Genomic DNA, 12031 nt, shown 5'->3' with positions numbered 1-12031 from the left:
GGCGAATCGGCAAGAGGGGCAGATGCCCATGTTGGTGTCAGGCTCGATCATCACAGCCATACAGCAACTCATGCGTGGACAATAAACAATATCTGCCATTCGGTTCAGACTCGACTGCAGGAGGAGGCGGTCATAGCGGGCGAATTCATCTTCACCCACCAAAAGTTTCACCTACAGTATAATAGCAGTACAGTGGCGTTAGTTCCTCTTAAACTACTGTTCAAACAGCTAAAGTGCTTAATAGTCAAAACCTATTCATAGCTCATACTCAGGCACAAACACGCAAGAAAAAGTACCTGTGCAGGAGAGGCCAAGGACATACACTCGGGCTCAGGACAGGTGAGGCACTGGACTTTGCCATCTCTTATCTGGATCTGAAAGTATTCCTTCACACATGCCTTGCAAAAAACATGCTGACACTCTTTGAAGAGCAAAGAGTTGGAACCCAGATTCTCAGAGAAGCAGATTCCACAGGAAAAAACCTTGCTATCAAACTCCTTCTGTTTCTGAGCTTCATTAAAATCCAGCAGCTGGGTTAGTATATCTGTGTGAGGGTCAACTTCTTGGACTGCTCGTGGGTCCAACTCTTGCACTTTGCTCTTTTCTAAAGCAGTGTCTTCTGCTTGGTTCTTACCAGATTCACAGTGAGGCTGCCCACCAATGGTTTGGACCTCGAGGGGAGACTGGATGTTCAGAAATTCCAGAGTTTCTTCCTTTAGAAACTGGATCCAGGTAAAAAGAACCACATTGCCCCTGTTCTCTTCCCAAAGTTCATCCAGTCTCTTGCAAAGTGCAGTGATCTTTTAGACATTAAGTAACGTATTAATTGAGCAGAGATTATCTTAATGATTATGCCATTATCATTATGCCAATATCATGCCCAAAACTAAAATACCAAATAATTCTATAAATAAAAATACAAAACTATTTAATGTTATCATCTAATTGCACAAGCTCAGATCAATGCTAAAAATACAAACCTGAACTCTTGAAAGCCATTTGGAGCTTAAAGTAAAGACTGGAGCTGATGATGAAGGGTAGTCTGTAGGTATTTCAAAACTCAGAACCAAGGGGGGTAGAAAGGATATTCCACAATCTACGCATGCCTCTCCTATGAAAAATATGCACAAAATATCAGCTTATAATGACTATACTTTTTTTTTTTTTTACTTTTTATCTCACACCGTGGATTTTTTTTCTCGCTTTTTACTTTTTCAAAAGTCAGAATTGTGAGATATAAAATCTTGCCACTTTTTGTCACGGAAGGTCAAAAAGTGAAGTGAGGATTCAAGTGCAGATAAGGAATTTATTAAATAAATAAACAAAACTACAAACAAAAACTCCCCATGGGGGAAAAACAAGACAGGCATAAGGTAAAACTGGAAACACAAGGGAAAATCAACAACAAACCAGCACAGGACTGCAAACACAGGGAGACTAAATGGGGAGCAAACAAAAGAGGGTAACGAACAAGGCAGGTGGGGCAAATTAATCAATAATCAGGTAACAAGATGGGAGGGGCCAGACAATTGACAGGAGAGCACATGGCACAAGGAATACAAGACAAGTCATGTGCTCACAACAAACCAGACTAGACAAACACATGACAAACCAGGGATGTCAGAGCTCTGTCACCAAACCAGATACAAACCAAACAGAGGTGACAGAACCCTGACATTACCCCCCCTCAAAGGGGACGCCACCTGGCGTTCCCAATGAGAGATACCAAAAACAAGACAGGAATGAGACATAAAACCAAACAACAACAGACCAGACAGACAGATCAAAACACAAAGACAGGGAGGGGAGGGAGGGAAACCAGCCCGGTCAATACCCGCCTAGCGTGTCAGAAAGTCTTAGGTGACCAGGGAGGGACAGGAGGGCTGAGCCAGGGCGGAGCAGACCGGACAGGCGTCCAGGGCGGAGCAGGCCAGTTATCAGGTGGCCAGGGTGGATCAGACAATCCATCGGACGGCCAGGGCGGAGACGACCCCTCGGCCGGCCAGGGCGAGACAGACAGTCCATCGGGCGGCCACGATGGAAACGACCCCTCGGCCGGCCAGGGCGAGACAGACAGTCCATCGGGCGGCCACGGCGGAGAAACAGACACCGGCTCAGGCACAGGCACAGGAACAGACACCGACACCGGCTCAGGCACAGGAACAGACACCGACACCGGCACAGGAACAGACACCGACACCGGCTCAGGACTCGGACACCGGCTCAGGACTCGGACACCGACACCGACACCGACACCGGCTCAGGCACAGGAACAGACACCGACACCGGCTCAGGCACAGGAACAGACACCGGCACAGGCACAGGAACCGACTCCGGCTCAGGCACAGACACCGCCACCGGCGCAGGAAAAGGAACAGACACCAGCACAGGAACAGACACCGGCTCGGTGGCGGCCATCTTGTCCGGAGACACAGGCTCGGCGGCGGCCATCTTGTCTGGAGACACAGGCTCGGCGGTGGCCATCTTGTCCAGAGACACAGGCTCGGCAGACGTGACATGAAGAAATACAGGCTTGATAGGTAGCATCTTCTGGGCCGAGAGGGCGAGACGCTGGGGCGGAGCCGGCAGGGCGATGAGCCTGGGGACAGTCTCAGGACTGACAGCAGGCTTAGGAATGACCTCCGGGTCATTTGGGAGGCAGGAAGTCTTCCTCCTCCTCCTCCGTCTCCGAGAGCGAGTGGATGCTGCTGTCTCTCAGGAATCCACAGGGGCCGCAGCAGTCTCCTCGGGACCTACTGAGGGCACAGCAACCTCTTCGGGACCCTCTGGGGATGCTGCAGGTTCTCCGAGGTCCACTGGGGGCACTGCAGCTTCTTCAGGACCCCCTAGGGATGCTGTAGGCCTTTTGGGACCCCCTGGGAACACTGCAGCCTCTTTGGGACCCACTAGGGATGCTGCAGGCTTCTCGGGAGCCCCTGGGAATGCTGCAGCCTGCCTAACTGGAGGACTCTTTCGTCGGTCCAGAAAAGCAATGAACTTCAAGAGCTCCAGCCCTGCCATTGTCCAAACATCGACAGGCTCCTCAAGGGCGTAGTTAAATAGGTCCTTAAGGGCCATCTCACCCAGCCCCAGCCCCTCTGCAGCGGAGCTGAATTCTAGGGCAAAGTTTCTCACATTTGTCCCCTTCTGATGAAGGGAACTCAAGGCGGTGAACTTAACAATGCGTTCATAACGCGCGCAGGAAATATGAGAGGTTGGTTGCTGGCGTGAATCCTTCTGCTGAATCCTCATTGGGGCTGGTTTGTTCTGTCACGTAAGATCAAAAAGTGAAGCAAGGATTCAAGTGCAGATAAGGAATTTATTAAACAAACAAACAAACAAACAAACAAACAAACAAACAAACACTCCCCATGGGAGAAAAACAAGACAGGCATAAGGCAAAACGCCTCGGTTACGACTGTAACCTCGGTTCCCTGAAGAGGGAACGAGCGTTGCGTTGAAATTGACGCTATGGGGAACGCTTTGCGTGATGACGTCTTGAAGCACATGTAAAATCAGTCCAATGGTGTGGCGGAACGTCAGAGGCGGGTGACGTCACGTACCAGGAAGCTATAAAAGCCGGCCCGAAACAGAAAACGAAAACTTCGTAGAGTCTGAAGTCGTGCTGACAGGCATGAAGGAGATATGGCAAGGCGACGCAACGCTCGTTCCCTCTTCAGGGAACCGAGGTTACAGTCGTAACCGAGGCGTTCCCTTTCAAGGGAACCCGCGTTGCGTCGAAATTGACGCTATGGGGAACGTCTATACCAACGCCACCATAGCTACAAATGTCTGTCCTGTGTGTAATCAAGTGAGCAGCACTAGGAAGACAAAACCTGAGACCCTGGAGTAGAGTCTAGGTCTAAAGAGTAGAACCTGACGAAGGTGTGCGGTGAGGACCAGCCTGCCGCATCACAAACGTCCTGTAAAGATACTCCTGATATAAGGGCCTTAGAGGCCGCCATACTCCTAGTAGAGTGCGACCGGACAGCCAAAGGAGAAGGCTGCCCAGCCGCCTCATAAGCAAGTGAGATAGCCTCAACCACCCACTTGCTCATCCTTTGCTTAGACACTGGACCTCCTTTGTTAGGGGACCCAAAGCAAACAAACAATTGATCACTCTTACGCCACAGGGCAGCTCTGTGGACATATGCGTCTAACGCCCGAACAGGGCAAAGCAAATTATTCGCCTCCTGGTCCGCTTTTCGAAAGGGAGGAGGACAGAAGGCCTCCAAGTGCCACGAGGGAAACGAGATACCAAAGGGTCTTCCCCCACAGACATTCCACTCAAAGAAATGTGGTAAGCACCTATGGCCGCCACATAAACCTTTAAAGTGGACGGGGTCAGACCTGCAGTGAACCGGTCCTGCAGGAACTCCAGAACTGTACCAATTGGGCAGTTGACTGGATCCAACCGACGGTCACTACACAAAGAAGTGAATACTCTCCACTTCAGGGCATAAAGTTTCCTCGTGGAGGGAGCTCTGGACTGTAGAATGGTCTCAGCAACCTCAGTTGAGAGACCTGACTCTATGAGCTGGGCCCCCTCAGAGGCCAAGCCCACAGGTTCCACAGTTCTGGCGGGGGTGAAATATTGAGCCCCCTGCTTGGGACAGAAGGTTCTTCCTGACAGGAAGCTCCAGAGGATGCCCGTCCAGGAGGGACACTAGATCGGGAAACCATACTCTGCCCGGCCAGCGCGGGGCTAAGGAGCAGGCAAACCCGGTCCCTGCGAACTCTCTCCAGAACTCCCGGGAGCAGAGCCACTGGGGGAAAAGCGTACAGACGTAGCCTCGGCCACGTCTGTACCATAGCATCCAGTCCCAGAGGAGCTGGATGCGTGAGGGAGAACCAAAGTGGACAGTGAGACATCTCTCGAGACGCAAACAGATCCACTTGTGTTTGGCCAAACTCCCTCCATATCAGCTCCACCACCTCGGGGTGGAGCCTCCATTCCCCGGGCCTCGGCCCCTGTCTCGACAGAGTGTCTGCTCCTATATTCTGGACCCCGGGGAGGTAGGCTGCCCTGAGTGACAGCAACTTCCCCTGGGACCACAAGAGGATATGGCGTGCCAGATTGGATAATGGGCGCGAGCGCAAACCCCCTTGGTGGTTGATATAGACGACTACCGACGTGTTGTCCGTATGTACTAACACATGGTGTCCCCTGAGACCTGTGATAAAGCTCCTCAGAGCCCGGAAGACAGCTAACATCTCTAGGCTATAGATATGCCAGGAACGATGATGGTCTTCCCACAGACCTTGAGATGAGCGACCCTCAGGATCGCTCCCCAACCCGTGAGGGAAGCATCCGTCGTTAGCAGTTTGCGACGACAAGGAGCTCCCAGCACTGGGCCCTGGGACAGAAACCAAGGTTTCTTCCACATAACCAAGGCACGTAGGCATCGCCGCGTGACCTTGATTGTGCGAAATGGGTTGCCCCTCGGGGAAAACCCTTTGGTCCTGAGCCACCACTGCAGGGGTCTCATGTGCAGTAGTCCAAAAGGTATCACGTTGGAAGCTGCTGCCATGAGACCCAACAGTCTCTGGAACTGTTTGACAGTGAGTAGCTGGCCTAGCTTTACACTTTTCACAGCTGCAAGGATGGAATCTATGCGTGGCGGTGACAGGCGCGCCTGCATCGACACTGAATCCCAAACCACGCCTAAAAAAGTGGTCCTCTGAAATGGAGAAAGCACACTCTTCTTGGCGTTCAGCCGTAACCCCAACTCTTTCATATGGGCGAGAACAACATCTCGATGTTGAACCGCCATCTGATGCGACTGAGCTAAAATCAACCAATCGTCGATGTAGTTCATGATGCGAATACCCTGGAGGCGCAGAGGCGCCAGAGCTGCATCCACGCATTTGGTGAAAGTGCGGGGTGATAAAGCCAGGCCGAATGGAAGAACTCGATATTGGTATGCTTTTGCCCCCGAAAGCAAACCTCAGGAACTTTCAATGACACGGACGGATGGAAATATGCGTCCTTGAGGTCTATCGTGACAAACCAGTCCTCGGACCTGATCTGTGGCACGATTGTCTCAATGTTAACATTTTGAACTTGAGCTGCATGACTGACTCATTCAGAACTCGAAGATCTAAAATGGGACGCAATCCTCCGTCCTTCTTTGGAACTATGAAGTACCGGCTGTAAAACCCGGTTTCCCTGTTGGAGGGAGGTACATATTCTATGGCCCCTTTCTCTAACAGAGTGTTTACTTCCTGTTCCATAACCAGAACCTGCTCGGGGCCCACCACTGTGGGCAGGACCCCCATAAACCGAGGTGGGCGTTTCTAGAATTATATCTGATACCCTTTTCCCACGGTCTGCAGGACCCAACGAGAAACATTTGACAGTAGCTTCCACGCTGTCAAAGATTCTACTAGAGGTACCAGCCTCTCGAGACTGGTTTCTGGATTGTGTTGCTGTTGAGTAGTCGGTTCGTCGCCCTGTAACGGCGCACCGGCAGGGAACGACCGAACAGACTGCTCTAACACCCTCCTCAGAGGGGGCGGGCATCCCGAGGCCACTACGTTTCCGGGTGGTCCTTGAGATATGTGCTCGCCGGAGACCGCTGCGCCCTGAAACACCGGAGGCGGCAGAGTTGGCAGACTGGTCCCCTGAGGGCACCGAAGAGAGACGGGCACCGTATTTTTCTCCTGCTGTTGAGTAGTCGGTTCGTCGCCCTGTAACGGCGCACCGGCAGGGAACGACCAAACAGACTGCTCTAGCACCCTCCTCAGAGGGGGCGGGCATCCCGAGGCCACTACGTTTCCGGGTGGACCTTGAGATATGTGCTCGCCGGAGACCGCTGCGCCCTGTAACACCGGAGGCGGCAGGGTTGGCAGAACGGTCCCCTGAGGGCACCGAAGAGAGACGGGCACCGTGAAAAGAGGTGTTAACCGCTCTGCTTCGGGGGGGACTACCCTCATTTGTCCTGAGCCCTCAGACCTCAGGACTTTTTCCCAGCAGCCTTCTTGGCGGTAATAACGGTCCACAGATCCGTTTTACCCCTCGAAGACTGCTGGGTTTGAGAGCGCCCTCCGTGTCCCCGAGATTTTTGTGGGGGAGCACGGGAGGAAATGCTCTGTTTCTGAGTGGCACGGTGCTCAGCGCTCTTTTTAGAGGAGTGAGGCTGCTCCCGCTCAGCAGCCTCATAGAAAGAACGGCGGGGGATAAGTTTCTGAAGTGCAGCTGCCTGTTTTGAAGCTTCTTGTGACTTCGCTACAGCACTATTAACTGCGTCTCCAAATAAACCTTCAGTGGAAACCGGTGCATCCAAAAGAACATGTTTTTCTTTGTCCTTTATATCACTTAGATTGAGCCACAGATGCCTCTCAGTGGCCACCAGGGCTGCCATAGAGCGGCCGATGGATTTAGCCGTCTCCTTGGTGGCCCTGAGAGATAAATCTGTGGCTCTACGCAGTTCGGACACAGTATCGGGACCAATACCCCCGCCCTCTTCACAATCACCCAATAATTCTGCCTGGTATGCTTGCATTAATGACATAGTGTGCAAACACGCTGCAGCTTGGCCGGCGGCGGCATAAGCTTTATGAACCAGGAAAGAAGTGAATTTTACTGGTTTGGATGGTAATGCAGGAGCCTTCAGAGAAGATGCCGTCGCTGGAGAGAGATAGCTCGCAAGCGTCTCTTCCACCTTCGGCATCTCCCCATAACCATGCTTTTTATAATTGTGAATGGATGAATAGTGTGATGTTTGTGCAGTATACACTCGATATGACACTGGTTTCCCCCACGATCTCGACACCTCGGTGTGGAGATCGGGGAAAAACGGAAGGCTTCTGCACTGAGGCTGTGCACGAGATGGCAGGAAACGTTCGTCGAGCTTGCTTTTCGAACGAGCGCCCTGCCTATCTTCTGGCCACTCAATAGATAATCGCTCGACAGCTCTAGTGATAACATCAAGCAATTCTTCAAACGCATGAGACTGAGGTGGCGAATCCTCAGACTCAGCGTCAATACTAACAACGTCCAACTCCTCAGAGCTGGACAATTGCAGTATTGGTGCCTCCATCGGGGGGGAAGAAACCGCAACGCGTGCTTCCACACCCTTATGAGAGGCACTGGATCTATCAGAAGGAGGCTGAGATAAGGCAGAGCCCGTCTCAACATCCACTGATAGATCCATTTGCGAACCCCAGGTCTGTGATTGACGCCGTGCCTCGGCAGCGGCGGGACCAGAGCCCTGGGGAACGCGATCGGGATTGAACCGAGCCAAGCGGGATCGGAGCGTACACAATGGAAGCGCGTCGCAATGCACACAGTCACCACCCTCGAGTGCTGACTGGGCATGCTCCTCACCCAAACAAACAACACAAAGAGTGTGAGTATCACCTCCCGTTAAATAACGCGGGCAGGGATGGACACACACTCTAAACTGCTGCTTGCTCGCCATACTGAATATATATATGATAAAGACAGACAACACCAAATATACAGAGACAGATTTCACACAGAGCGCAACTGAAGACTCAGAAAGCTTTCGTTTTCTGTTTCGGGCCGGCTTTTATAGCTTCCTGGTACGTGACGTCACCCGCCTCTGACGTTCCGCCACACCATTGGACTGATTTTACATGTGCTTCAAGACGTCATCACGCAAAGCGTTCCCCATAGCGTCAATTTCGACGCAACGCGAGTTCCCTTGAAAGGGAACTGGAAACACAAGGTCAAATCAACAATGAACCAGCACAGGACTGCAAACACAGGGAGACTAAGGGCGTTTTTCCACTGGGTTCGTTTGCTGCGGTCCGAACCCGAGTGCGCTAGTTCCCGGCGCCTCCCGCAGCGTTGGTCTGGTTTCACACTCAATTAATTGTATCGAACCCAGGTGCGTTTGCAGTGATCTTACGTCATCGCAAACGCAATCAAACAATGATATCGACAGTGATACGCATGCGCGGGATACTATACTTCCTGAACAAGCGCGCACCCGAGTCCGTGTTGCTTGCACATTAACGCGAACCGCACCACGGTTCGGGAGCAACCGAGCTCAGACCACCTCCTCCAGCTAGTCTCGGGTTCGGTACTCTAGTGCGCACCCGGGTCCGATGACAGCGTTCACATTAACGATTTTTCATGCGAACCGTGCCCCGGTCCGCACTAAACTGCCAGTGTGAAAGCGCCCAATATAGGGAGCAAACAAAAGAGGGTAACGAACAAGGCAGGTGGGGCAAATTAATCAATAATCAGGTAACAAGATGGGAGGGGCCAGACAATTGACAGGAGAGCACATGGCAAAAGGAATACAAGACAAGTCATGTGCTCACAACAAACCAGACTAGACAAACACATGACAAACCGAGAATGTCAGAGCTCTGTCACCAAACCAGATACAAACCAAACAAAGGTGAAAGAACCCTGACACTTTTAAGTTTTGGTACAGTTTGAATGCAAAAATGAAAAAAGTTGACTTAATTGTGTGTTTGAAAAAAAAGGCATAATTGTTGAGTATGAGAACTGCTGTTTAAACTTTTTTTCTTTTTTTTTTTCTTGGTTCATGGTTTAGTAGTCTATAATAGTTAGAAATACAATATTTTTCAAAATCACAGCTCGTTTGTACTTATTTATTTATTTGTAAGCAAATCTTGCATAAAATCTTACCCTTGACTATCAGTCTGAAGTTAGGAGGAAGCTCAAGGCACAGTTGGATCTTGCCCCTCTGTCTTGATTCTGTCCTGTGAAACTCCTCTTCATCATATATGCTCTCTAGCGCCAGCAGTTCATCTGTTTGTGCTTCCTGGTCGGCTGACATTTGAACACTCCTGAGATAAAAACAAGTATTGTGAAACTTCTCCAATGGATTTTTAGACTGCTAACTGCCGAACTGATGCATGACAGCGCAAGAACAGGGACTGCATGTAGAATATTAAATAGTTTTAAAGTCCACATAAAACAGTATTCACATTTAACTTCTGTAAAGTGATGTATTCACAAGTAAAACAGGATATTCAATGAGAAAACAAAGCTGGACTTCATTTTCTCCATGATTGGAAAATGCATGAAAAGTGGTGTCTGACCGCCCCTAATAGACTGATAGACACCTCACAAGGAAAAACAGTCAACTTTATTACGGTTACTTTTCTTAAATAAGACATCCTTGATGACTAATGCAGCCTTCAAATGTGACCTCGGGAGGACGGAGCCACCGAAATGAGACGCAGCTGAAGTTTTGAAGACCGCATAGATGTATCCTTGACTGCCTTTGATATCCCACAATCCTGTGCTTTCCATTCTGTGACAGTTGAGCTAAAAAATAAAGAGACGCATAACAGAGACGCATGATGGCTGAGTGAAAAACAGTGGATTTTGAGGCAATGGTAGGAACATTTAAAATAAAGTGGTTGAAAGAGTTTCTTTTGAAGCCGGATTCAATATGGTTTCACATTCCAAAAAGTATTTTCAAGAGGTTCGGTGGGTTAAACTTTCTTTTGAAATGTGACTTTGAAATTTCTAAAATACCTTTTAAATTATCTGATCTATAATATTGTTACACTCCCAGGGCACTAGGGGGCAGTATAGGGCAATGACAGGGTTGTATAGCAGGTAGTTTGCCAGTGAATAATAAAGTATACTATGTGAATCCATGCAGCTACGTCTTTATTATTAACTTAAGAGCCCAACACAACATGGTGTCAGAAGTGGTGCTGCTGTGAGTGAAAGGATAGCGGACATTATATGAGAACAGGAGGAAGGAAAGAGAGAAGTGGAGAAGTTAAAGTTAAGCAAGGTTAGCAAGCATGTCGCACTCGCAACGAGGACAGCAGGCTGCCGGGCATGAACAGAACGACCCTCCACAGCCTCCTGCTAAAGTATGTGCAACGTTCTCAATAAACCCGCCGGAATCCTTCGACTTTTCAAAGCCACAAGACTGGGAAAAATGGATAAGACGGTTTGAGCGCTTCAGAGTGGCTAGCGACCTGGACAAGTCAACAGATGCTAACCAGGTAAACACGCTAATATATTGCATGGGAGACGAGGCAGATGACGTATTAAAAGGGCTGACTTTAACCGCTGAACAGAAACTGGTGTACAGCTCCGTCAGGGACGGCTTCACAAACTTTTTCGTGCCGAAGAAAAACGTGATTTACCAAAGGGCTAAATTTAACCAGCGAGCACAGGGGCTGTCCGAATCTGCAGACTCATTTATAACTGCTTTATATGCACTGGCTGAAGATTGTGAGTACGGGGCACTGCGCTATGAACTGTTGAGGGACAGGATCGTAGTAGGCATCAGAGACAATGTGCTTTCACAGAAAATGCAGATGGAGAGCAGGCTGGATCTGGCAAAAGCCATTAATATGGTCAGACAAGCAGACTGGATGTGCTAGTAAGACCCTACTGGACTGAAAGAGCTGTTCTCAGCACTCACAATGGACTGTTATTGCGGGGTACTAGGCTTATTATCCCTTCAGTACTGAGGAATAGAGTGCTGGAGAAAATTCATGAAGGACACCAGGGAATAGTCAAATGCCATGAACGAGCCAAGCAATCCGTGTGGTGGCCGGGGCTAAGCAGCCAAATAGGAGAGCTGGTGTTGAAATGCACGGCGTGCGTTAAAGAACGTGCCAATGTGACTGAGCCTCTTATGCCTTCCAATCTACCTGATAGGCCATGGCAGAAGCTAGGGGCTGATTTGTTTACTTTGAAAAACAAAAACTACTTGCTTGTTGTGGATTATTTTTCCAGGTACGTGGAGGTGGCCCAGCTGAGCCCGACAAGGAGTGTGGATGTGGTAATGCACCTCAAGTAAATTTTCGCCAGTCACGACATACCGGAAATTCTAGTCACAGACAACGGGCCTCAGTTTGCGGGGGTTCACATGTCGGCCTTCGCCACTGAGTATGAATTTGAGCATGTAACGAGCAGCCCAAGATACCCTCAAAGCAACGGCGAGGCTGAGCGCGCTGTCCAAACCATCAAAAACCTGCTGAAGAAAGCAACTGACCCTTATCGTGCGCTGCTGGCTTACAGGAGCACTCCTTTGAGCAACGGCTTCAGTCCAGC

At 50.1% G+C, this 12031-nt stretch overlaps 1 protein-coding gene across 1 annotated transcript; it reads right to left on the bottom strand.

The window, feature by feature from the left end:
* Positions 1–28: 28 nt before the first annotated feature.
* Positions 29–10247, bottom strand: LOC309506925 (E3 ubiquitin-protein ligase RNF14-like). The gene is made up of 4 exons (XM_082180967.1): positions 10105–10247; positions 9629–9789; positions 981–1111; positions 29–800 (listed from the first exon to the last, which is right to left on the bottom strand). Exons 2-4 carry the CDS (start codon positions 9777–9779, stop codon positions 252–254), a joined length of 831 nt encoding a protein of 276 aa, XP_082037093.1. The 5' UTR covers positions 9780–9789; positions 10105–10247; the 3' UTR covers positions 29–251.
* Positions 10248–12031: the final 1784 nt, after the last annotated feature.

The sequence above is a fragment of the Leuciscus leuciscus genome (genome assembly GCF_965113295.1).
Source record: "Leuciscus leuciscus genome assembly, chromosome: 9".
Taxonomy (NCBI): domain Eukaryota; kingdom Metazoa; phylum Chordata; class Actinopteri; order Cypriniformes; family Leuciscidae; genus Leuciscus; species Leuciscus leuciscus.
This window is presented reverse-complemented; position numbering and strand designations above follow the sequence as displayed.